Source organism: Anser brachyrhynchus (genome assembly GCF_964034855.1).
Source record: "Anser brachyrhynchus genome assembly, chromosome: 15".
Classification (NCBI taxonomy): domain Eukaryota; kingdom Metazoa; phylum Chordata; class Aves; order Anseriformes; family Anatidae; genus Anser; species Anser brachyrhynchus.
In genome coordinates, this window is record NC_137733.1 from 13,892,336 (window position 1) to 13,918,211 (window position 25,876).

The 25,876-nt window shown below is 48.0% G+C and overlaps 1 protein-coding gene across 3 annotated transcripts; it reads left to right on the forward strand.

The window, feature by feature from the left end:
• Positions 1-5,509: 5,509 nt before the first annotated feature.
• On the forward strand, positions 5,510-24,428 carry LOC308178187 (cytochrome P450 3A8-like). Of its 3 annotated transcripts, none has more exons than XM_080556406.1 (13): positions 5,510-5,668; positions 6,659-6,752; positions 7,874-7,926; positions 9,190-9,289; positions 9,769-9,882; positions 10,066-10,154; positions 10,613-10,761; positions 11,292-11,419; positions 11,754-11,841; positions 12,866-13,026; positions 13,228-13,454; positions 14,928-15,090; positions 23,255-24,428. In XM_080556406.1, the coding sequence occupies exons 1-13, from the start codon at positions 5,598-5,600 to the stop codon at positions 23,348-23,350; spliced, it is 1,533 nt and encodes a 510-aa protein (XP_080412532.1). In that variant the 5' UTR covers positions 5,510-5,597; the 3' UTR covers positions 23,351-24,428. The 3 variants fall into 3 exon arrangements, with proteins under 3 accessions (XP_080412532.1, XP_080412533.1, XP_080412534.1); XM_080556407.1 differs by lacking the exon at positions 5,510-5,668 and adding an exon at positions 5,865-6,199; XM_080556408.1 differs by lacking the exon at positions 5,510-5,668 and adding an exon at positions 5,865-6,076.
• The last annotated feature ends 1,448 nt before the right edge of the window (positions 24,429-25,876 follow it).

Here is a 25,876-nt window from a genome sequence, read left to right on the forward strand (position 1 = left end):
CTTTTGCTTTGCTGTGCCATTTCCTTGGAAATGCAGGGCACATCTCTCTGAGCCCAGGCAATGTGGTTGCTGAAGTTTTGGTGCTGACTTCCCAGGCCTGTAGAGACCTCTGTTAAGTAGGCAATCGGCATGTGCATCGCTGTTTGTTAGATAGGCAGGGTGATATTAAGTCAGGTGAGTCCAATGCGTGAAGTCATCCTGTAGCGTTTAGGCACGCAAATGTCTCAGCTGCCAACAGTGCTGACAGCGATGAAGTCATTTGCAAAATTGGAGAATCTGCACCTATATATGGAAAAAAAAAGCTGCAAATTATCTGTGCCTTACAGCGAAAACAATGTGTCAGAGGAGGAAGCAACCAACGCCCGTGATGTTATTAGAGGAGACTTTTCCACGTTGTGCAACTTCTGCAGGCTGAGGTCACTGTTCGTGGCCATGGGCCTTGTGATATACACTCGAGGAAAGCAGCCGTGCAGTAGCTGCACCAATGGCTCTGTTATTCTTCACCCCAGTCCTTGATAATATGAGACCGTGCCAATGCTTGTACTTTGTGCACTAAACAGAACGTGCAGATAAGGCTGAAAGGCGGTCCTGAAAAAAAAAAAAAAAAAGCATGTGTAATATAGCCCGGGGCCTCGTGCCAAGAGTGATAAAAAGCCTTACAAACGCAGGTGACCTCACCACAACCCTGTCAAACTGGAAAGGATTAATATTCTTTGTTTAACAGGAGGAAATTGAGGCACAGGCCAGCTTTGCCTATGGGACCAAGCCGCAGTTTGCATGCCCGAGTGGCCTCAGTTGCAAGTGTCCTCAGCACAGGGCAAAGAAAACCCATCTTTCTTACAAAACAGCAGGATGAGTTATTTTTGGGTCTCAATAAATTGTCTTTGTTTTCCAGTGCTATCACTCATACCATACCAGGGGAACATGACTGACCTAATTAGAGATTAATTCCAACAGTACAAGACTCAACTGGTAAATGCAAACTTTTTTTTTTTTTTTAAATCTTATGTTCTTTCTTGTGTACATACAAGCACATCTGATTGGTACAAACACCCTGGAGGTAGGGGCCGGGGAGGAGACAGGCAATTAAGAGTAATCAGAGAAGCTGAACTATGGAAAATATGGGTTGAAGCAGGGCAAATTTCCAGACTGATTTGTGGCACTGTGACTTAATCGTCTGGGAGACCTTATCCTCTGGGATACAACCTCATGCAACCTTGATAGAAATTAGGAAACATTTAACCACCTACCATGGAAGGGACCGGGAAAAGGATTCAGCTTTACAGTCCTCCATCTGGCAAAATCCTTCCAGGCCGACTGATGAAGGTGCTTCCACTGATCCCCACCACAGAAGAAACAAAGGACGTGAGAAGAAGATGTCTGTGTTTCACTGAGCAGGTCAGGCTTAGCCCAGCCAGCACAGTGCCTGCTTTTAGTCACGGCAGAGACCCTCCAGCTGGTGGTGAGCGAGGATTCTCCAGACTAGCCTGCTGGGTTTCCCAGGAGGGATCGTGCCCGGCCTTCTTGGATATGGCTCGCATCCAACACTCGCTGATAAGGAGCCGCTGGCACTGAATGAATTGTGGGCCAAGCAGCCCTGTCACGCACATGCTGCCTGCGCTGCAGTCATGGTGTGCTCCAGGAAGAGCCACCACGGCCCAGGAGCTGTGGGCCTAACTCCGCTCGTGGGCCTTGATGCCCTGCTGAGAGCCGGGTCTGGCTGGGCACACACCCTGGCTCTGCAATCACCACATGTCCCTAACGTGTCCCATGATATGGGGTGGGTTTGGGCTAAGGGGACCATAGTGGAAAAGGCTGGGTATTGCGTGTTTTGAGCTGGTGTCGTTAAGGCCGTGCCATGATTCATTTATTTATTTGTTTGTTTGTTTTCTGTCTGGACTCATGATTTTGAAGCGGCTTGGCACAAATTGAGGTCACTGTGAATGTGGTGTTGCCCCTTCACCCTCAGATAGCTTTGTGTTGAGCGCCGGGTACTTCGTTAAGGGAGGCTGCAGTGCAGAGACGAGCTCTTCCATCGCACCAGGCGAGACGTGCGAAGGATGGACCGTCCTTGGCGGAGCTGGTGTCAGAGAGCACTGCCACCCCCGCGCTTCTTGTAATTGGCTTTATGTGGAGCGCTGGCTGTGGGTTGTAATTTTCTGTCTTTGCTAGGAAATTATAGAGGAGTGAAAGGGAGATGGGTTTCAGCTGCTGACGCTTCGGAAGCCTTCAGAGGTGTTACAGGAGTAGAGTTGTGTGTGTGGTGCTTGCCCATTGAGGCCTTTCTGGAGGCTCGTGTGGGAGCACGGCCGATCAGAAATTTGACTTCAGGCAGAAGACTGCAGTGAGATGAGAGGAACATAAGAAGAGAGTTGTTAAATGTGCGACAGTCAGTGAAGGGCAATTTGTTTGTCAACGCAGATACTTTGTCCATTAGAAGTCCGCCGTGTGTTACAGTATGTTGTTTGTTTTGTTTTGTTTTTTGTTTTTTTCCCCTAGCTTGTGGAAGAAATGTAAACCTTGGGGGTCTATGATACTGCTTGGGGTGGTCATCAGCCCAGTGGTCTGTGTCCATGCAGGACTGCTCTCCCCTTTGTGTTTCTCGGTCCCGTTTTTGCCAGCCGGGTGGTGGTAACATCACCTTTCCTCAGGGAAAGACTGTGTGGTTTTCAAACCTCTGCCTCTCCAGGAGTTTTTACAAGCAGAAGGGCATTTTCATTTGTCAGCCCTGTTCCTCTGAAGTTCTGCATCTTCCATGCCCCATCAATTCAGTCATCAGTTCCCTGATGCTCCAAGATGAATTGCCATTCCTGTGACAGGCCCATTTTTGCAGCTGTGACAATACCGGTGACTGCAGCCAGCTATCACCACCCAAATCACCTTCTGTTTGTGTTAAGCGTGGTGACCAGCAGCTTGTGAATTACCACACACCTTCCTTGCTGCCCTGCGCCGGGGGAGCAGGGTCACACTGAGCTCCCCCTGGTCGCCCTGAGGTACAACAGCACAGCTTTTACAGCCCCCTGCACACAGCCAGGGCTCCCACAGGCTTCTCAAGAGCCCTTGGGCTTTCTTATTAACGGGAGAAGCAGCAGCACTGTGTTGGTATCAGCATGAGGGTGATGTCAGGGGAGCTGAGGCCACAGCTGCTCGTGACCTGGAGGAAGAGGCTCTGCTTGGACCGCGCTGGTTCCTCTGTGGTCGCACGCCGTTAACCCTGGGAATGTGGCTGTGGCTGCAAACCATCCCTGTCTCATGTGTTTTCTGTGACCCCGTGCACCGAGAGGCTGCTGGCCACCAGCGTGACTCTTACTGCTGGGGTTAACAGCTCTCGCAGAGATATTGCCTATTAAGGAAACTATTAGCTGAGCTGGGAGAGGGGGGAAAAAATGGACAATTTTGTGAATCAGTCAAAATTAGGAGAGTTGACATCAGCTCGGCGCAGTTATTTTTCATTTGTTTTAACCTGTTCACTGCACACCTGAGGTGGGAAGCACCCAGCACGGCCCGGTCGGTACCGCAGGACTGGGGACCGTGCCTGTGTGCAGGCACTCGCCGGGTGCCCTCCGAGCCCTCAGATGTTTCCAGAACCATCCTGCGGAGAGCCTTCTGCTCCGCTTCTTCCCTCCTGGGTGCCATTTCAGTGATATTCTCATTACAGAAAGAGCCTCAGTAAGGACACGCTCCTCCATTGCGTCTGGTCCAAAGGGCTGTCTAAGTATAGCAGGATTGCTTTAATACCCTCATTTCATATAAAATTATGTGGTGTGTTCAGGATCTGCAGCTCTGACTGGTGGTGGCAATTTGGGGGGGGAATACCTAATTTAGTAAGATAGGATAAATTCCCCCCTTATCCTTCTGATTCTTCTCTTGTCAGACAGCAGCACGTGGGTGGTCAGGGGCTGAGCAGACCATGAAGGGCATCTTCTCAGAGGAGATACGACTTTTATTGACTGCGATTTTTCTCAAAGTCTGTCAAGCCAGAGAGACAACAGTGCTCCAGGAGACGAGCAAAAAAATATATATGTATTGAAAAATTGGGTAAGTAAAGACTTTGTAAAGGTTCAGCAGCCAGGTGCAGAGCCCAGTGGATGTGGCTTTCAGCTGTGACCCTCCACTGCCCAGCTGCAGGAACATCTCCAGAGCCACAGCAGCGTGTTTTCCCCTCCTGTATGTGGTTCCTTCATCACTGTGAGGTTGTGGGGAGGTTGCTGCTGGGAGGGGATGTGCTCCTCGTGTGGTCAGGATGGTGCCACTGTCCCCTGCCAGCCCCAGCACGGCGGCACCGTGAGTTTGTTGGGCTCTGAGTCTTGTTTGCTCCTACTCCTGGCTGGTCTGTTAGACTGTCAGTCACCTACAGATGAGTAAATTGCTCCCACCAGACCCATCTGGGATGAAAGGAGTGATTTCCTAGTGTGTGAAGCTGCCGCACAGTTTATTTACTTTCTGAGGGAGCGAGAAGGGGGGCTAGCCTCTCTCTCTGCTGAGGCTTTGCCTCAGTTTCTGTCTGAGAGGAGAAAATACCAAACCACAAACCCACCTCCCGCTGAGATATCACACCAGTTATTAGCAGAGGTAATTGGAAAATCAAAGGCTTTGTGTGAGGGAAGCAAGGCAGCTAACCCGCGCCTGCAGCCCTCGCAGGGACACGTCTGCCCCCGAGCACCTCTAACTGCAGCCCCTGACATGCTGCTGGTGGTCCCCAGCATCACCCATGTGGTGAGAACTGGCCTTTGGATGTAAAGATAAAGGACAAGTGCCCAGGCATGGCCTCCTCAGGTCCAGGTGCTTTGTAAGAGCCCAGCAAAAGGGAAGTAAGGTTCCTGTCACCAGGTGGTTGCAGCCCCATGCTGACGGGGCTTTGGCTGCTCAGTGCAAGCTGGGGAGCAAAACTCAGGCACGTGTCCCTATAAACTGCTTAATTGATTCCCATCTGTCACTGATTACATAAATCACCAAGCACATCATAGCCATGCAAAGCTGGGCACGTCTGAGATGTTGTCCTAGGACAAGTGTCAGTGCTGCCTCTTGGCTCTTCAGTACAGGCCTGGAGGTGAGCCTGGACCTGTTTTGCAAACATTAGTGCAGAGGCAAAAAATGCTCTCGGCCCAGGGGCACGGCCCCACGCAATCTGTCTAGGAACCTGGCCGTTCCTAGCATTGCCTAGCCCCTCCCGATCACACCCCTCGATAAAAGCAATGGACGTGGTGAAAGCACAGCTGGGCTGAGCGGGGTTACAAAGAGCACAGCTGGCAGCAGGTGGCTGCAGCGAGAGCAGCGGGCAGCTCCCTATGCCCTGCCAGAGCCTTGCCGCTCCCAGGAAGGTGTTTTATGGATGTCTTCCCCCTTCGCTACCTTTTCCCCTGCTGAAAATTGCACCTTCAGCAGTTTCATGTCACAAAACCTTCAGGGCCAGGCATGGTATTGGTACCATCCAGGGACAACAAATCTGCCCAAGGGTTAAAGTCTGAGCAACCGAGGCAGCACAACTCCTCCTTCCGCGTCATCTGAGCGCGGCTGCAGCTGAAGGTCAGCCCCAACCCTCATAAACCCAGGCCTGGGCGGTGCAGGAGACAAGTGCTGTCAGGCTGGGAGGCACGATGAATCTCCTGCCAGACTTCTCCCTAGCCACTTGGACACTCCTCATCATTTTCCTTAGCCTCCTGGTCCTGTGAGTAGAGGCTGGTCCCGACGGGTGCCTGGGGAGGAGAAGTCCCTGTGCGTGGGCAGCCGGGGCTCACAGGGGCATCACACTCAGTAGGAAGTGCCCTGGTGCATTAATTACTGTTAAAATAAACAATCCTGAGTCTTTCCATGCTACCTGCAAGGCTGAGATGGGGGCTGATAAAGGGGGTGGGTGGGACAAAGGAAATCTTTGCTGGAGGAAGTCAGAGAGCACTGCCTGTCTCCCTGTCAGCAAGAAACGATTGGAAGGATTAAAAGGAACTTCTGTGGTTTTTGTTTTGTTTTCTTTTGTTTGTTGTTTTTGCTTTGCCACACAGAGCCAAAGGGAGGAGTAATTCTGTTTTTGCTGCAGCAAACTGCCTGGTTGCAAAGGGCTGGGCTGCGCAAGCTGGGAGTGAGTAGGCACTGGGTAAAGTCTGCCCTGCTTCTGCCAGCAGAAGCCCCTGCTTAAATAGTTATGCTGGCAAAATTGCCCTTTTGCTTACAGCACTCACGGGAACTATAGGGAGCTATGCAGGCAAAAACTTCATTTGGCTTTTTTAATTTATGCCCCCGCTTGGCTGCTGTGCTGCCCTGGCTCTTCCACCTAGGCTTCACAGCAGGTCTTTGCAAAGCCAAAGGCAGGTCTCAGCTTGGGAACTTGGTCCCACTGAGGCTCCCTTCGGTCTCCTGAGTCACCATTGTCTGACCTGGGCAACGAGATGCAGCCCCTGAGCAAACATCAGAGATGCCCAGGTTTGCCTAGGCTGGGCTGCAGCTGCCATCAGCCCTTGTCTTGTACAGAGATGTACCCCAAATGGTCTTGGGTTTCTTGCAGAAGGAGAGCAGCCTCAGCAGGTCTGCCACTGCTTGTCCATAATTTCAGCTTTTGCTGTGTGGCAAGAAGCAGCTATGTAAGCTGCTCGCTGTGCTTAACGTGTAGAGAATTCTCTTCTTGTTATGTGAATGCATCTCACACACTGGCTTTGCTCGGCAGCTATGGGATATGGCCCTACCAGACCTTCAAGAAGCTGGGCATTCCCGGGCCCCGGCCTCTGCCGTTTTTGGGAACATTCATGGAGTACCGGCACGTGAGTAAGGGCAGGTGCTGCTCCAGATCTGCCTTGGGGGCTTACTTGTAGGTGGCACTGGTTTTTTCCATTCTTTGGGCACCTCTTTGCCTGTTCTTGATTCCCTGATAATGGCAATGACGATTCCAGGTAGGAAGCTCTGTGGATACGCAGAGAACACAAAAATTAATTTAAGGTTCTTGCTGACCTGAATGAGGAATGTTGTGTTTTTCATTCACCTCATAATTTAAGCTACTAGCTCCCCTTTAGATTTCTAGATTTTAATCCCACTCCCCAGCAGCTGAAGAACTGTTGGAAACAGGAAAAAAAAATATTGAGGAGATACCTAAAGCTGCCGATTTCTGAGAATTGTGTACTTCTTTGTGCTTTGGGTCAGACCCCAGCAGTGCCCTGTCCTGCCGTCTGTTGCACCATCCCAAAACTAAGCCAGATGAATAGATTTCCAAATAAAACAAGTATGACCAAGTTAGCAAACCTTACCAAGTAACTGGGTATCAGCTGGTCCCAGATAACTGCCCGCAAACGCAGGATGAAACGTATTAGCTTCAGCTTCAATGGATGGGGAGTTTTAACTTGTGTTTGCTGAGTTTACAGCATGACACATGGTCTCTTACTAATGGTTTAGTTGATGCATGGTGAGTGTTATGTGTCCCAAAAGTTTCATCCTTACATGTAACATCAGTTAAAACCTTAATGGGAACAAAGGAAAACAGAAGAGCCCTCATCACTCTGGTTCAGTAACTACTGTGGAAGGTCTCAGGAGGACGAGGCAGTAGCAGCTCTAACCTGTTGAGCTGAAGATGAAAGGACACGCTGGGATCTAGTTCTGCCTGCTAACTCTGCTCACACTAGAGCTGTGTACCCTGTCGTACCTTGTCTTCATTATATTTTTAGCTCTGGTTGGCTGGTGGAAGTTGAAAGTGCAGTTTTCTTTCTCTGCTCTCTTTTTACCTCCGGCGCAAATGTCCCCTCAGTGTCTGCATGGCTCTTAAGGGCTGCCGTGCACCCGCCAGCCTCTGCCTCTGAGGATGGGTCCGTGGGATGCTCCCAGCTGCAGGCTGGGACCTGCTTTGATCACTCTTCACTTGCAAACTGTTCATATCTCCTTTCTTCTTTTGCAGGGATTCATAAACTTTGATCAGATGTGCTTTGAAAAATACGGTAAAATCTGGGGGTGAGTTTCTTTCTGCAGAACAAACTTCTCTGTTTGGGGTGCTTCTCTGCCCCAAAATAGAATGGGAAAGAGTGGATTGCCACCATGGCCCTGCACTGTCATTCCAACAGTGATGGCTTGGGACATGGGGGAAAAAAAGAGGTTCACCATTGGGAAAGTCTCCAGGACTTATCTCTTGCTGGGATGGGATGATGGCAGCCAGCCGGGGGGTCTTTATTTTTTTTTTTTTGCCTACTTTGGGAGCATTCAAAGCTAAACAGTGGTGTTAGTGACCTCAGGGACAGGCAGTTCCCCCATCCTCCAGCACCCATCACATCAGCATGGCCGTGCCTTTATCTCTTAGCTCCAGCCGCATTAGCGAGGGAAGGCAACAATCATTTCCCAACCATGCAGCCTGCCCAGAAAACTCCACTGCTGGTGTCAAACTGAGCCTCAAGCCTTTGAAGCCGCTGTTGTGCCTGTCTGGAGCAGAAAGCGAGCTGCAGGCTGCCGTGGTGTGTTTCATCTTGCTCCCTGCTTCTCCCAGAGCCGGGGCACGAGCCACCTTTAAACCTTCCTCCCGCTCCCTGCCCAGCACTGGCTCTGTGCGGCAGGATTGGGGCTCTTATCGTGCTTCTCCTGGGAACCTCGCAGACCAAAGCACAACTGGTGCACAAAGATCGTAGGAGCTTCATGAAACAGAGCGTGTTTTTGGAAAGATTAAATGTTCTCAAGCCTCTTGAAGACGGCAGCTTCCCTCAGCTGTGGCCCAAGGCTCCTGCCCTTTGGCTTTTAAGTTTTCCTGCCTCTGGTGACCGGAAAACAGAAGAGGCAGATGAGACTTATTTTTTCCCCTCTCATTGCCTTGTAGGCCATGCAGGGAAATCTCTTTACCCCACAGGTGGCCATTCAGTATGGGCTTATTGACTGCAGCCACCAGTTACCGAAACACAGCTCAGACAGCCCAAATGCGGGGATCAGTGTCGCATCCAAAGCTGCCTTTTATCTGAACACACACTGCTTTGGAAATCCTTCTCTAATAGCACAGATGATGGCTAGAAGTGCTCATGCTGTCTGTGTTTGGCACTGTACTTTTTTCCCCTCTCTCCTGTTTTACTGCATAATAAACCCGTTTCAACCCCATCCCTTTAGCAGCTTTGTCAGAGGGGACTCAGCCAGCCCAAACCCTGCGGGCTGCAGCGCTCTGTCCCCGGGGCAAAGCAGCCTGCTCTCACTCCAGCTGCCCATGAGCAATGGACTGACCGTGGCTTTCTCTTGGCTTAGGATTTTTGACGGCAGGCAGCCTGTGCTGGCTATTCTTGACCCCGTCCTCATCAAAACCATCCTGGTGAAGGAGTGCTATACCAATTTTACCAACCGCCGGGTGGGTATCTTGTCCTGTGTTTTCCTCTCTGGTGGGAAGCAAATGCAGCAAGAAAGGAAGGTTTCTTCTTGGTTTCTGTTCTCCTTCTCTGCTTCCGAGTCTCTCTGAGCCCTTCAGCAAGTATTTGCTCTCTGTTGTGCCCCATCTTATTGACAGTACTGACAACAAAACTCTGCCAGGGAGGTGGAGAGGCCGTTCTGGCTGGGGCATCAGCCTGGATGTACTCTAGAGCTGAGCTGTTTCTGCCTCTTGTACTGCTGTTTCCATTTCTGTTGTTTGCTGTTTGAGGTAGAGCTGCTATGACTTCAGGGGCCAAGTCAACACTCCATGGTTGGTTGTTTTTTTTTTTTTGTTCCTTTTTTTTTGTTCATTTGTTTGTTTGCCTCTTTGCATTGCTGTAATGTCAACGGGAGGCAGAAACCTTCACCCATTGCCCTGTATAACCACGTCCCTTTCGCTGTGAAATTCTCCTCGTGCAGAACTTCCGTCTGAATGGAATCCTGGAGTCAGCCCTCAACATGGCTGAAGACGAGAAGTGGAAAAGGATCCGCACGGTGCTGTCTCCAACCTTCACCAGTGGGAAGCTGAAAGAGGTAAAGCAGAGGCTGCTGGTATTTTGCACCAAAAGCCGGAGGAGTGCTGGGACCTGTCCCCTTCCCCCAGAAGCCAAAGACTCGCTCACCGTGGCCTGTGGCAGACGGCAGCATGGAGCTGCCCAGCCTTGCTTGGAGAAGGTGAAAGAGTCTCAGTGCATTCTGCTTTGGTTTGCATTTCAGATGTTCCCTCTCATTAAGCTCTATGGTGAAAAATTAGTGAAAAACATTGAGAAGAAAGTGGCTAATGATGAGTTCGTGACCGTGAAGGAGTGAGTAACTCTGTGAAGCTGACAGGAAAGAGTATGTATTCGGTGTGGGGAAGGAGCTGTTCTGGAGAGACATTTCAGGGTTGGACTCAGTGATCTCTGAAGGTCCCTTCCAAGCCTTACAATTCTGTGATTCTGTAATTTCCATGCTGCAGCACAGAGCCCTTCTCAGCTGTGCTCCTCTGCAGTGGGCCTGCTGTGCCCTGCTTGGCTCGGCCTGGGTAACTGTGCTGGGTTCCCCATCTCATTTTATTGGGGATACATTTCAAGGCAGCAGTTGGGCCCATTCCAGAAGCCCTGCAAGTCACAGATGTGGTATTTTTACATGCCATTTTTACAGTCTCTTTTACAGATTAAAATGTAGAAGAGCTTCCCTCTCTCAAGGATTGCTCCTAAACTGGCTATTATTCACTGCTCTGGTTGTGCTCATCCCATTCACTCTTTTTTTCTTCTCTACTCAGCATTTTTGGAGCCTACAGCATGGACGTAGTGGTCAGCACTTCTTTCAGTGTGGATATTGACTCCATGAACAACCCCAATGACCCCTTTGTCACCAACATAAAGAAATTTCTCAAATTCAGTTTTCTAAACCCCGTGTTCCTACTATTAGGTATGACACACCTCATTTCATACAGCCCTGCGTCGGCCACGTGCGGTGACCACCTGCATTTCCTTTTAGCTCCCTCAGTATCTCAGAGTCCTCTTTGACATCTGAGAGGTGCACTTTGCAGGATTACATTCACCCTAGCAGGACTGTAGAAATATTTCCCCTGGGAAATCACAGTCAAGATATGTACAGCCCTGTGTGGGTCTTTGCTCCACCTTCTTACAAGCAGAGATCCTTTCTGCAGTGGAGAGCCGTTGTTGTGTATCACCAAGAGCTGCACTCGTTGCAGAACTGAGGACATATCATAGTATAAAGCCAGGAGATTCTCAAGTGCTATTGCATGTCAGCCGAGGCCTGTTAATTTTATTTTATTTTATTTTTAAGAAAAAAGATCTGAAGGCAATGAAAGGCAGTTTGGGCAGTTTGTTGGGTCAGGACTCAGACTCACCCCACTTCTTTCTATGCTTCATGACAGTTTTATGTGTCTTGGGCCTCCTTGAGCTATAATATGTTGTTCACTTCTCTCCTTTTAGTGTTGTTCCCCTTCATTGTCCCAGTACTGGAAAAGATGAAAGTGACTCTGTTACCCTCAAAAGTCATGGATTTCTTCAACGGCAATTTCATGAAGATGAAGAAGGAACGAGACAATGGCTACCACGTGGTGAGTCCTGCCCAGAGGGCGTTTTCTGCCCATAGCACAGCCCTTCTGAGTGCAGGAGGGCCCTTGTCGTGCTTTCAGCAGCTGTGGGGTATCCATCTACTACTCTCCATGATAGCTCCCTGCTCGTCGAATGTGTGAGGGCCAGAAACACCCCCTGCCTGGGCTTCCACATGGAAAATGTATGTGTTCATAGGGGGTCTCCGGTCTGAACCCCAACGTGCTCTGAAGCTGGGGGGCTGTGAGTTAAGTGGGCATCTCCACAAGGAGCTCGTGCTGGACAAGGTTTGCTCCCTGCCCACTCACCTCTGCTCTGACTGCCTCCGTCTCTCCCCAGGACCGGGTTGATTTCCTGCAGCTGATGGTGGACTCTCAGAGCTCACAGAACAGCTCCAAGTCTGCTGAGGAGAATGACTCGTACAAAAGTACGTCCTGAGAGCTGTCCTGCGCTCAGCAGAGAGCAGGTGGTTCCTCATGTGGTTAAAGAATGGAAGTAGGAGAGGATTGTAGTCATTTATTCTACGGGAGTTTCAAGGTCTCAGTAGCAGGGCCGTAATGATGCTTATCACATATCAGCTGTATTTTATTATATCCCATTTCCTAGGGTAAGTCCTGAGGGCCATTTATCCAACAAAAAGCAAACAGAGTGAATATCTCCTTGCCTCTTTGTTTCTTATTTTGTCTTCTCTGAAGGCCAGTGGTGTTGGCTGTATTTCATAAAGCACACAAAGCACATATGCTGCACGTACCTTGCTCATCGACAAGCTCATCTCTGTTGCTCATCCTAGGTTAACTGTTAGATTCAGAAAATAAAGGGTCAGCCAAGGCATAGCCCAGACCATCAGCTTCTATCAAGGCAGGAAGCTTGTTAACTTCTGATATGCACAGACAGGGAATTTGTGTGCCACCCTGCACTGCAGGCTGCATCCTGGCAGCACTGGGATGCTGCTGCAATACCAGAATCCTGTATTGTCTTCATTACCACTGCCAAACTACGCTCAGGGCTACTAATCCCTCAGCAGCATGTGGCTAACCTCAGAGCTTACAGCAGTTGCTGGACATCTCCTCACCTCCAATTTTTCCTGGCACATACCCATTTTTTCTTTTTTTTTTTTTTCTCAGAGAGCACAGTTCCAGAAGATAACAGATTTTCTAAATCAGGCTCACGCTCTGCATATCTTCACTGGTGCAATTCTGCTCTTAAAGACAGCAAAGTAACACTGCTGACCTTGACAGTGGTTTTTCTGGCTTCACACCAGTGCCAGACCCACCCTGCTCTGTGCCAGAGGCTACCAGTCTAAGTCAGCTGGACATTTCCTTCACCAGGTGTTAAGTAGCTATTGATAGCATTACCTGGACTGACAAGTGGGATCCTGGATTTCTGAGGGTTAATCACACTTGTGCTGTAGGTTTCAGCTTCTTACACTTGTTTTTTGTGCCTCTTTTCAGCATTAAGTGATGATGAGATTCTGGCCCAGGCTCTTGTCTTTGTCTTTGCTGGTTATGAAACCACCAGTTCCACCCTCAGCTACATCTCCTATAACCTGGCCACACACCCTGATGTGCAGCAGCAACTCCAGGATGAGATTGATGCAAACCTGCCCAACAAGGTAAAGAGGATGGGGAAACTCTGGGCTCATTCTCACCTATTTTTTGTGGATGCTGAACCACAAACCAGGCTGGAAGCAACACAGAATGGAACGGATGCTGGAGCTGAGGTTTCCCCTTTTCTGGTTTCTGGTGTTGGGGTGGGGTTTGAGGTCTTGTGTTCATAACCGTCCTAAGACTTTTGTTTCCCCTGCCATCCCCAGGCTGCTCCCACATACAACACCATCATGCAGATGGAGTACCTCGACATGGTGGTGAACGAATCCCTCCGGCTCTTCCCCCCTGGGGGGCGGATTGAGCGGGTCTGCAAGAAGACGGTGGAGCTCAACGGCGTGACTATTCCAAAGGACATGGTGGTCATGATCCCAGCATACGTGATGCACCGCGACCCAGCATACTGGCCTGAGCCAGAGGAGTTCAGGCCTGAGAGGTGAGGGCCTGGTGCAAGAAATAGCTGCACATTCGACCTGGCTCCTGGGAGGGGAAATGGCAGTGAAAGTGGGGAATGCATGATTATAACATTTAAATTAGGCATTTATCATTGTCTGACATCTAGTCCCAGCATTACCGTGAGGGGAGTTTTATGATCTACATCCATAAACTGTGCATGGAATTTAATTAACTGCATTGAAGGAAGCGACAGTGAGAGCAGCTCCCAGCAGCTGTAACACTGAGGGGTTTATGGCCAGATATTAAAACGAGAGCCATTGGGTGACTGGCATGGTGCCGTGCAAATCAGCAGTGGAAGGGCAAAGACAGGTAGGAAATAAAACTTAATTTTTCAACTCTAGTTATGAAACAATCCTTGCTTTGGAGGCTCTGCCAACTTCTGGGACATGAGGTAAAGGCCTGTGGCATGCCTGGGAGACACTGGGCTTGCTCACCTTCAGGTGGCCAAGAAGGCGTTGGCCCAGGGAGAGCAGGCTCAGATCTGTGCCCTTGCACCATGAGCTCAAATGCCTCTGGAAGCTAACCCCGGTGTGAACATGTGGTCCCTTGTGGGACACAGCGTGGCAGCGACATAAAGCAGAAAGCAGAGGGGAATGTGTGCTGCTGAAATCAGCACAGACACTTGTGGCCCACGTACCTCGTGCTGGCTACAGAGGGAACCACCTCAGTGGGAGCATCTAACAAGGGGCATGTTGCACCTCAGTTACTCCAGCAGCTTGGTCCTTACAACAGGTGACAAACGGGGAAGGGTAGATGGACAGGAACTGGAACTCTTTAGGGATCACTTGCCTCGCTGGAAGTTCATCTTTGGGTTGTGCTGGTGTCTTAGCAGCGAGATACTTTGCTGCTGGCTTAATGTGGTTAAGGTTTCTACCCAGACCTCATGCACTGGGAATGAAAAGCTTCCTGACATGAAAACTAACTGATCACTGAAAAGCATTGCTGAAAATGCTCAGTGGAAAATTCCTCTGTGAAGCTGATTGTTCTTCCCTGTTTTTCATGATGAGGAGAGGAATGGCTGGTGTGTCTCAAAAAGCAACCCTCCTTTTAGTCACGCAGGGGGAGAACGTCTTTGTGCTCGCTCAGGCCTTTGAACTAAAGGGAAGATGTGAAGCTGTAGACCTGTGTGTTTTAGGGTTTGAAATCTGGGTTCAGTTTTTGAGCTTAGAGGGAGTTCTGAGAAAAGAATAGTTATGAAATCGTTAGCATATTTCAGGTCTTCCCTGTTCACCTGACACACCCAGAGATGCACAGCCAACTCCAAACAGCAGGATAAAAGCAGAGGCATAATGCATCTATTGAGACAAAAATAAGGGACTTAGCTGGTTTCTTCTAATATGCACGGAAACACAAAAAGCCTTTGCCTTCCCAGAGCCCTCATCTCTTCAGATCTGAAAGCTGACACACCTAGAACAGAAGCACTTTCTAACCTTACATATTTTTCTGTAATCAGGTTCAGTAAAGAAAGCAGAGAATCCATCGACCCCTACATCTTCCTGCCATTTGGGGCCGGCCCCAGGAACTGCATCGGAATGAGGTTTGCTCTCCTCGTGGTGAAAATGGCTGTGGTTGTCCTTCTGCAAAACTTCTCGTTCAGACCCTGCAAAGACACTCCGGTGAGGATTTGGGATGATGTGTGTCATTTCCTGCTCTCTGGCCCCACTGGGGTGGTCCTGTGTGCTGTCTTTTGCCTGCATCTCAGGACAAATAGGGAACTGTCCCACTTGAACATTAAATCCCTCATCCCTGAGGAGTTCATCGACTGATAGATTCACGACCACTGAACCTTGTCTTCTTACAGACTTGGGTTTTTACTGCTTCACACAGAGACCAGGGAGGAAGATTTCACTATGGATTAGAGAGGCATGTGGGAATAACCATATTTAAATGTTCTCAGTTATTTTAAATGGTTCAACACAAGTTACTGATACATTTTTTAAGCCTCTACAGAAGTAGAATTGATGTTGGTGGAATGAATATGTTAGTGTTGGGGAGAATCGAATGGATGTTCTATTAATGTTTCTCAGGTGATGGATCATACGGTATAATTAAATATTATTAAATGTACTTACATTATCAAGTAATCTATGTATACTGGAAACCTAGGGAGTACATTGAACATTTAAAGGAATCGTTGAAGGGGAACCCTGGGAGGGAACAGGTACAACCTGACCTTGGATAAGGGCCTGGAGATGATGAAATGAGTTGAAGCAGAACCAAGGAGCGGAGGGAGCATGCGTCGAGTGAGAAAGGTGAAAGAGTTTAGCGGAGAGGAAGACTCCTTACTTCATCTGGACGACCACCTGGACGACCACCAGAGTGCGCCACGCATGTGCAAAGGGGAGGGGAGCTAATTAGAATGAAAAGCGAGGCTGATGTTGCAACCTGTAATGAATATGTATACCTGACGCAATATTGTATGTATAAATAATGGCTGGGAAGTAACGGGACTTGAAGCCAGATTTGGGCACCTGCCCCGGCTTCCAGCGCTGAATAAAGCACCTTCATATAATCACTTGGTGGTTATGTGGTTGCTACGCTAACATTTTGGCGACCCAGATGGGACAGCGTGGGCACTGCTGAGGCGGATCGTGTCTCGGTTTCGCTCCAGCCGGCACCGAGGGATTCTCGGGGAGCAGTCGACCACGACCGACCTCCGCTGCTCACGACGTACCACTGGAGTGGTAAGCAAAGGTGCTTTCAACTTTGGGTATTCGGTACCGATTTGGTTGGGAAAGCCTGCCGGTCAGACGCGGCGAAAGCCACGCTCGGTTGGGCAGGGAGCTCCCGGGGTAAGCCTAGGCGCCGTCCGTTAGACAGAGCGAAAGCTCTGCAGGTTCGGCATTGGTAACTGTATTGGTTTGTGCTGAAGGGTCAGCACCAGGTATTATTGGTATGTAGAAAGCGTGCTGCTGCTGCTCCGGCAGCTTTTTAGCGAAAAGCACGCTGCTGCTCCGGCAGCTTTTGGGAAAGCACACTGCTGCTCCGGCAGCTTCTGGAAAGTGTGCTGTTGCTGCTCCGGCAGCTTTCGGGAGAGTGTGTTGTTGCTCCGGCAGCTTTCGGGAGAGTGTGTTGCTGCAGCTTTCGGGAGAGTGTGTTGCTGCAGCTTTCGGGAGAGTGTGTTGTTGCTCCAGCAGCTTTCGGGAGAGTGTGTTGCTGCAGCTTTCGGGAGAGTGTGTTGCTGCTCCGGCAGCTTTCGGGAGAGTGTGTTGCTGCTCCGGCAGCTTTCGGGAGAGTGTGTTGCTGCTCCGGCAGCTTTTGGGTCCGTATCATAAGCTCAAAATGAAAAAGATTAAAGAAATTCTGGGAAAAGATGTACCTATCCCGCGGACATCCCCGCTGGGGTGTTTGCTAGCACACTGGAAAGAGGGAGGTTTTGGTCAAGAAATGCGGAAAGGAAAGCTGATTGATTATTGTAATATTTGGTGGCCACAGTATAAACTACAGGACCAAGAAACTTGGCCTGAGAATGGAACATTGCAATATAATACAATTTTACAATAATGCTATTTTGTAAGTGGGAAGGAAAATATGATGAACTGCCGTATGTGGAATTATTCTTTTATTTGCGCCGAAAGCCTGAATGGCAGCATGCTTGTGGAATAATGGTGCTTGAAGTTTAAACTGAGGAACGTTGTGCATGTACTAAGGAGGGACGCTGTATACAGCATCAGGCAATAGAGAATAATAAGTATTATGGGAAATAATATAATATAATAATATAATAATGTATATAATAATATAATAATGTATATAATAATATAATAATATAATATAATAATATAATAATGGAAATATTGATCTGGAAGTTGCGCCGTCGGCTCCGCCGGAAGAGCCAGGACAGGGAGGGAAAAGAGAAAAGGAAGATAGCAGTAGTGATGGAGAATCCCCGATTTTAGTCTCCCCGTGTCACATAGGACCCGGCAACAGCGAAGGGCAGGAGAAACTATAAACGAACAGGGAGGGAAAATAATCGCTCTCCTCAGGCAAGGAGTGGGGACAGAAGGACCGGTATATGTCAAGGTGCCTTTTTCAGCTGGGGACTTAATGATATGGAAACAAGCAGCCGGCACCTACAGGGAAAACCCAGATAAAGTAGCCAGGGTAATGAAAATGATAATTAAAACCCAAAATCCCGATTGGGATGATCTCCAGGTGATCCTGGATACTTTGATGGACTCGACAGAAAAAGACATGGTATTGCGGGCAGCCAGAGAGAGAGCCCGAGAAGATATATGAAATGGATTAGTGCTTGGAAATCTAGATCAAAACTTCCCCACTGAGGATCCCCAATGGGATTATAACACAGGGGATGGAATAAGGAGGCTGAAGAGATATCAAGATTGGGTACAAATCGGGGTACAGAATGCCATGCCCCGGACCATAAATTGGTCAAAATTGTATAATGTCAGGCAAGAAAAAGCGGAATCACCTTCCGCCTTTTTAGAGAGATTGAAAGAAACTGCTAAGAAATATACAGATTTAGACGTAGAGACTGAGCAAGCTAAAGCTCAATTAGCACTCATTTTCTTGGGACAAGCCCAAGAGGATATTAGGAAGAAATTGCAAAAGTTAGAAGGTGCAGATTTGAGAAATTTGGATAGGCTGTTGGAAATAGCCTGGAAAATCAAAACTAGCCCAGCCAGTAAAAATTGAACTTAAGGAAGGGGCCCGACCGGTACGGATTAAACAGTACCCGTTGAAGCTAGAAGCTAGGCTAGGGATAGTAAAGATTATAGATAAATTTCTTAGCTACCACATTCTGGAGGAATGCAAATCTGAATATAATACCCCAATTTTCCCAGTAAAGAAACCTAATGGGGAATACAGGCTAGTGCAGGACCTTAGGGCAATAAACGAAATAACAAAAGATATTCACCCAGTGGTGGCTAATCCTTATACATTGTTAACATCTGTAAAAGAGAAATATAAGTGGTTTACGGTAATTGATTTAAAAGACGCCTTCTTCTGCATACCCATTGACAAGGAAAGTAGAAAGCTTTTTGCTTTTGAATGGGAAAATCCACGGAACGGACGAAAGATGCAACTAACCTGGACAAGGTTGCCTCAAGGATTCAAGAATAGCCCGACCCTCTTCGGCAGTCAACTAGCTAAAGAAATAGAAGACTGGATTAACCAAGAACAGATTCAGGTACCAAAGGACCGATACTTGCTGCTACAATATGCGGACGATATATTAATAGCTACCGAAGGAGAGTCAGAATGTATTCAGGTAACTATTGATATTTTGAATCAATTGGGACTAAATGGGTACAAGGTTTCTAAACAAAAGGCACAAATCGCGTGCACAACAGTAATTTATTTGGGATGTGAAATTTCTCAAGGACAAAGAAAATTGGGAGTTAACCGAATACAAGCTATTTGTGAAATCCCCGAGCCGCGAAATCTGCACGAACTACGGGCTTTCCTAGGTATGGCCGGGTGGTGTAGACTGTGGGTAATGGACTATGGACTCATAGCAAAGCCCCTCTATGAAACCCAAAAGGCCTGTACATTTACCTGGGGAAAGCCACAACAAGAGGCCTTTAAGAAATTAAAAAAAAGCCCTGATAAAGGCGCCTGCCTTGGGCTTGCCGGACTTATCAAAGGACTTTCAGCTGTTTGTGCATGAGAGACAACGATTGGCATTAGGAGTACTGACCCAGCGACTTGGGAGCTGGAAAAGACCTGTGGGGTATTTTTCTAAACAATTGGATGCGGTAAGCGCCGGATGGCCCTCGTGTTTAAGGGCCATGGCAGCCACAGTCCTTTTAATACAGGCAAAAGGGGGGCCATTGGCTATCGCCCAGCCAAATGAATCTTAAGAACTACTAACCTATTGAACCCAGCAGTGTTTCTAGGAACAACTGCGGAGGAAGGAGACCTCAGTCATGATTGCGTGGAGATCATCGAACATACCTATGCCAGCAGAACAGACTTAAAAGATCAGCCTCTGGAGAGACCAGATTGGGAACTTTTCACGGATGGAAGCAGCTTCGTGGAAAATGGGACTCGTTATGCAGGATACGCAGTAACTACATCAAAGGTAGTGATCGAGGCAAATTCCCTACCTCCGGGGACTTCAGCCCAACGAGCAGAAATAGTCGCCCTGACGCGGGCCCTGGAACTAAGCGAGGGTAAGAATGTGAATATTTGGACAGATTCAAAATATGCATTCGGGGTAGTCCACGTACATGGGGCATTATGGAAAGAAAGGGGAATGCTATCCTCACAAGGGACTAATATAAAATATCAGGAAGAAATATTGAAATTAATAACAGCTGTACAGAAACCCCAACAGGTGGCCATAATGCATTGTAAAGCTCATCAAGGAGGGATGTCAGAGATTGCAGAAGGTAACAGATTGGCAGATTTGACGGCCCGGAAGGTCGCGCGTGAAGTACGGAAAGTAATGGCTCTAATTCCATCGAAGGTAGGCCTCTCTTGTTTCAAATTACCTAAAAACCCAAGGTATTCCGCGGAAGATGAGAGACTTGCAAATTTGATGAAGGCCCAGAAGAATCCTGACGGGTGGTATGTGACTACGACAGGACAACTCATAGTGCCTCCTATAATAATGCGAGAAATTTTACAAATAAAACATAACGAATGTCACTGGGGTGCAGAAGCAATGGTGACCTATTTGAAACGAGGTGTCATCTCGGTACACATGTTAACAATGGCAAAATCAGTAATGTCAAAATGTGAGCTTTGCTTAAAGAATAACCCGGTAGCAAGGAAACATGCTGAGATGGGGAGAATTAGAGCTGGAATAGAGCCTGGAGATTACTGGCAAATAGACTTTGTGGAACTGCCTAAAGCAAGAGGTTATAAATACCTATTGGTAGGGGTTGATACTTTTTCAGGATGGCCGGAGGCCCTTCCCTGTCGCACCAACCAAGCAAAGGAAACGGTAAAATGGTTACTACGGGAAATAGTCCCTAGATTTGGTGTACCACTGGGTATTTCTTCAGACAGGGGACCACATTTCACTGCCAATGTGGTTAAGGAGGTTAGTAGGTTACTAGGAATTACCTGGAACTTACATACCCCATGGAGGCCTCAATCTAGTGGTCAAGTAGAGAGGATGAACCAAACTTTAAAAGGACAATTAAGCAAAATCTGTCAGGAGGCTAAGATACAGTGGCCACAGGCCTTACCGATAGCTTTGCTAAGAATTAGAATAAAGCCAGCCAAGAAGTGGGATGTCAGTAAGTCCCTATGAAATCATGTATGGAAAACCTTATGAGTCTCCTGAACCGAACCCGAATATGCATGTTACCGGTAAACAGGATGTATATAATTATGTTTTAATAGTAATGAAAATACTTGCTCTTGGTATGAGTGAAGTATTTTCAAAGGGGGGAAATGTTAGTGTTGGGGAGAATCGAATGGATGTTCTATTAATGTTTCTCAGGTGATGGATCATACGGTATAATTAAATATTATTAAATGTACTTACATTATCAAGTAATCTATGTATACTGGAAACCTAGGGAGTACATTGAACATTTAAAGGAATCGTTGAAGGGGAACCCTGGGAGGGAACAGGTACAACCTGACCTTGGATAAGGGCCTGGAGATGATGAAATGAGTTGAAGCAGAACCAAGGAGCGGAGGGAGCATGCGTCGAGTGAGAAAGGTGAAAGAGTTTAGCGGAGAGGAAGACTCCTTACTTCATCTGGACGACCACCTGGACGACCACCAGAGTGCGCCACGCATGTGCAAAGGGGAGGGGAGCTAATTAGAATGAAAAGCGAGGCTGATGTTGCAACCTGTAATGAATATGTATACCTGACGCAATATTGTATGTATAAATAATGGCTGGGAAGTAACGGGACTTGAAGCCAGATTTGGGCACCTGCCCCGGCTTCCAGCGCTGAATAAAGCACCTTCATATAATCACTTGGTGGTTATGTGGTTGCTACGCTAACAAATATAGCAGGCTGAAGTCCCTGGAGTGCTCTGCTTCACCTGGGGTGCAGCTAGCTGCAGGGTGTTCAGCACCCACTGTTCCCTGCCACTCTGCCTTGACCCAGCTCAGGCAAACCCTGCTCCAGAGAGTGAATATCTCCTGCTCCAAGGCTGTGCTTTGCCACACAAGCATGGCCATTCGCTTTGAGACCCTGAAACAGCAGAATTCATTTCTTACGGGCCACCAGGCGACCTCTAAAGCGTAACAATTTTCAGCCAAGTGCAGTCTGAGATAAATTTGAATTGGTGGCTCTCCCCTCTTTGAGGCTATGGAGGTCCTGGGAGGCAGAGGAGAATCAGGGAGCAGGCTCCCTCCATCTTTCCCACCCTTTTTCGGTTTTGCGTGGGCTCCCACAGTTGCTGTACGCAGTGCTGATGGGACAGGCCCTGCAGGACGGGGCTGTTTGACATAAAGGAAATGCCTGATGTAATTTTCCAGCAACCATCACAGCATATCCTGAAAACAGGGCAACTCCCCATGACTCAGAGGCAGGTAGCATCTGCTGTTACTCTCGGCTGTAGACACTCAGTATCCAGCCCCAACCCGGCTTTGCTGTCCGGGCTGCTGCAAAAGGCTCTGCCATTAATACATTTTGTTCATGAGACAAGCTTAGGAGATCAGAGTGGAGGGGGCAGCAAGTGCATTCAAAGGACATTTGTTGTATAAAACAAAAATGCTCACAGAGTTATTACTTGGCACAAGCACTCAGCTGGAATCTCTGCAGATTCAGATTGTGACTCAACTAGTAACCCGGAGGTGAAAGACTGTAATAGTCCATTAACAATGCGGTGACCTATCAACCCTCCCCCAAGTCTAATGACATTTTTCTAGTCCTCTGCAATCCATAAAATTGATTCTTTTTATAACTGCCTTTAATTAAAGGGAGACAAGTTAAATATGTATTGTATTATTGGTGCCCATAGGTTTATGGGTCTCTTTCAGCCCTTTTTTCCTTCAGAAGATGTCGTGTGTATTGGATCAGAGGGGAAGAGAAAAATTCACCCCAGAACATCCCTTTGGAATACTGACATGGGAGCTGCAACCTCCTCTCACTCCTCCACTGATGGCACGTTGGGCTCAGAGCCACGTTGCTGAAATTTCCTGAAGCAAAGCTTATTGGGGCTTTTAGCTCATCTTGTCAGGCTGGGGTGTACTGCCCTTGTCCTGCTGGGGAGGAGGAGAGCTGGGACATAAGCAGCATTGCGGCGGTGGAGGAGGCTTGGTGAAGCACTTCTGCCTGCCCCACAAGGTGACTCCCTCCACCACTAGCTGTAAACATTCTTTTTATTGAAATTTCCACCCCAAGTGAGCCTGGTGCTTTTCTGCACGAGGACGCTTTTTCTTTGGTACTCAGCTCGAGCAGCTCTCTGTTTCTTCATTTCCCAGATAACTTATTGTTCCTCTAACTCCCATTATAGTCTAGCTCCCCTTAGTGCTGACACGTTTCAGCATTAAACAAAATGGCACCGTGTGCCCCTCCTCAGCTGCTGCTCCCTGGATGGATTTTGGCTGCTTTTCCCTCTGTGTGCAGCCCATCGAGCAGCGTACTGAGTGCCTCTTACTGTCCATGTGGACGCCAGCATTCGCTGACCAATTCATCAAGGGCTGAGGGCTACTGAGCTCCAGCTCACATCTGTTTTACATGAGCACTAGTGATAGTCCTATAAGCACATCTGTAAAGTCAGGAAATGCACTGAAAAAGGGGTGGCTGAGATGTGTGGGGGCTGTAGGGGTTCTCTCAGTGTCATGACTGTCCTTTTCTCCACCTTACGTGGCTCTTTCCGTTTTCTTCTTTTTTCCTCAAGATCCCCTTGGTTTTGGACACAAAAGGTTTCATGCAACCAAAGAAGCCCATCGTCCTGAAGATGGTCCCCAGAGTCCACGGTGACCTGGAAAAGTGAAGGAACAGATCAGAGACTCTTGTTTGATGGTGCTTTCTCTGCCTAAATCTTAGGCAGAGACCCAGATTGATGTGTGCACTGTAGAAATGTCGGTGGTGCAAATCCCCATTTCACAACATGTTATTAGGGGGTTGGCCCGGCATAATTAAATGAGCATTAGCCTAATGAAAGCTCCTCAGTCCCAGATCCTGCTGTCCCAGATCACAATAGGCATTTTGCAAGACCATTTCCACTCAAGTTATTTGGGTGTTGTTTTTTTTTTCTTCTACCTCTGAAGAGGCACTTTTCTCAGCAATTTGATTCCAGACACTGTCAGTCTCTTCTGGCAGTGTAATTTAAATCAGGAGAGGGAGAGAAATTGCACACAGTTAAGTAATGCTACCATTGCTCCTGTTCCTACTGCCTGCTGGGCAGCTCTGTGTGTCTTCTGGTTTTATACTCCTGGGGATGCAGAGTTGTCCAGGGCTATTTCCTCAGCTGTGTGCTCTGACCCTGACAAGTGTTAAAGTGGTCACGTCCTTGCAGGAACGAATGCCTGTGGCAAGTTTTCTGATGCTGATTTATTTAGATTTTCTTATGATTTTATGAGTGATTCAGATTGCAGATGAGTTAACTAGAGGAGCCCAGAGACAAGCAGTTCCCCCTAATGACTGGAGATTTGTGGAGTGGGAGAGAAGTGCCCTGCGTGTATTTTCTGATTGTTTGCTTGTTTTACCCCGGGCACGCAGCCATCTCCCACAGAAGCGACTGTCAGTACAGGCACCATCTACACTGCTACCGTGACACCTTTTAGTCTCTGATGTGTATTAGGCCATTGTAAGACCAAATTAACTGAATTAAAAATGACACAGGGTGCAGCACTGAGAGCCTTCGGATGTCCTGGGGAACCCTGGTCTAGAAGAAAGCTGTTGCCTTTGGCTGTTGAGAGCTGGGAAGGCTTGCCCAGACTTTATCCTTTTTTACATTCCGGAGGACCTAATGCTCTGTAATCTCCCACTTCATGTTACTCCTCCACAAACTGCTAAAGAGAAGCTAATCACAATAAAAAGCTTGTTTACCTCTTTTGTACCCAACTGAAGCCAGTCTCTGCTTCTGCTCTTTCCTCCATACACAAGTTAATCCATCCGTAGGTCTAACAAGCTGTTGGCCAAAAAACAGTGTGGTCTCACCATCTCTCCTAGCAGGGCTTCCTCATTGCTTAGGTGGGATCCTCAATGTACCTCTACCTCAAAAGCCAGGGCCGCAGAATGGACACAGAAGCCCATTTTTGCAGTTCATTCTTCCACTATGACGTGGTAACAACACAAATTAACAAAGGTGCTGGCTTGCTTGTCTCAACCAGGCATTTGTCTTTCTGTGAGAGCGGAGAGGTTTGATTCCAGGGTCTGCGCCATCCTGCAGATCCGATGACTTCATGCAGGGTTCAAAGTGCTGTCCGTGCTCTCCCCTGGACACCTCATGCACCTGCTCTGATGTACCCTTCCCCGTCACAGTGTCTTCTGCTTACAAAGTGTCAAATTTCAGTGCTGGCTGAAGTAATTGCAAGTGCACCTACCCCAGTCGCTACCATGTATAATAATGCTTGGATTCCTGGGGGATGAAAACTCGTTATAGCCTAAATTAATCTTAGGTGTTACCTTATGTGTATCATCAGTAGTAAGAGCTGCTTGTGGAGACGCTGAGTTTAAGATACCCCAGTTCAAAATAAATGGCTGAGTAGAGCCATTGATGGTGTAAGTGTCAAGTGGTCTCCAGTGCAAAAATGGGCTTAGGAACTTCAGTCACTAGACAGGAGTTGCTTTCTTTCTTTTTATATTGCTTTTCTGTTCTGATATTTTTATAGACAGAATATATGTAATATAGATTTTTTATTTCTTTTTATATTTTATATTTTTATATTTCTGAAGCATTTAGTTGAAAACCTCAAAAGATACATAACAACCTTTCTGCAGTGGATTAAATTCCCCAGTGGAAGACATCCTTGCCTGAAAGGGTAGGGGAAGGACAAGGCTGTTTCCCTCCAGAGTCAGCAATGAGCAGGGTGGGAGGGTCAGAAAATTCCAGCTTCCCTGTTTGCCTTCGTGACCTGCAGCTGCACAGCTACCTTCTGCTGCCCTTGCACAAAAGCAAGGGTTCATCTTTGTTTTCTGCCGTTACCGTCCCTCTCTTTTAAAGCCATTGCACTGTGTTTGACTGCGGCTGTGATGGAGCATCTCGAGAGATAACAACAAAATATAGAGGCAGTCAAAAACCTGGAGAAAAAACAGCGGAAAAGTGACTCTGCTGCCACAGTGGTTGACAAAAAAGGGGCATGGAAAATCCCCAAGTCTCTGCCTTCAGAGGTGACCGAGCAGATGAGGGTGATGAAGTAACACAGTGTCACAGGTCAGGGAGGCATTAATGACCTCGCTAGACCGAAGGCTGTAGCTTGGCCAGTGGCAGTGAGGGAAGTCACGAGCGATGCACAAAGGGTTTTGCCTCCCTGCTCCGTGCCCGCGTTGGAATTAATCACTCACACACAAATGT

Excerpts from the sequence above, each read along its gene's own strand:
- LOC308178187 (XM_080556406.1), top strand. The coding sequence starts at position 5,598 with ATGAATCTCCTGCCAGACTTCTCCCTAGCCACTTGGACACTCCTCATC. Across the intron at positions 9,290-9,768 it reads CCAATTTTACCAACCGCCGG|AACTTCCGTCTGAATGGAAT; the intron begins GTGGGTATCTTG and ends CTCCTCGTGCAG. Across the intron at positions 13,455-14,927 it reads GAGGAGTTCAGGCCTGAGAG|GTTCAGTAAAGAAAGCAGAG; the intron begins GTGAGGGCCTGG and ends TTCTGTAATCAG.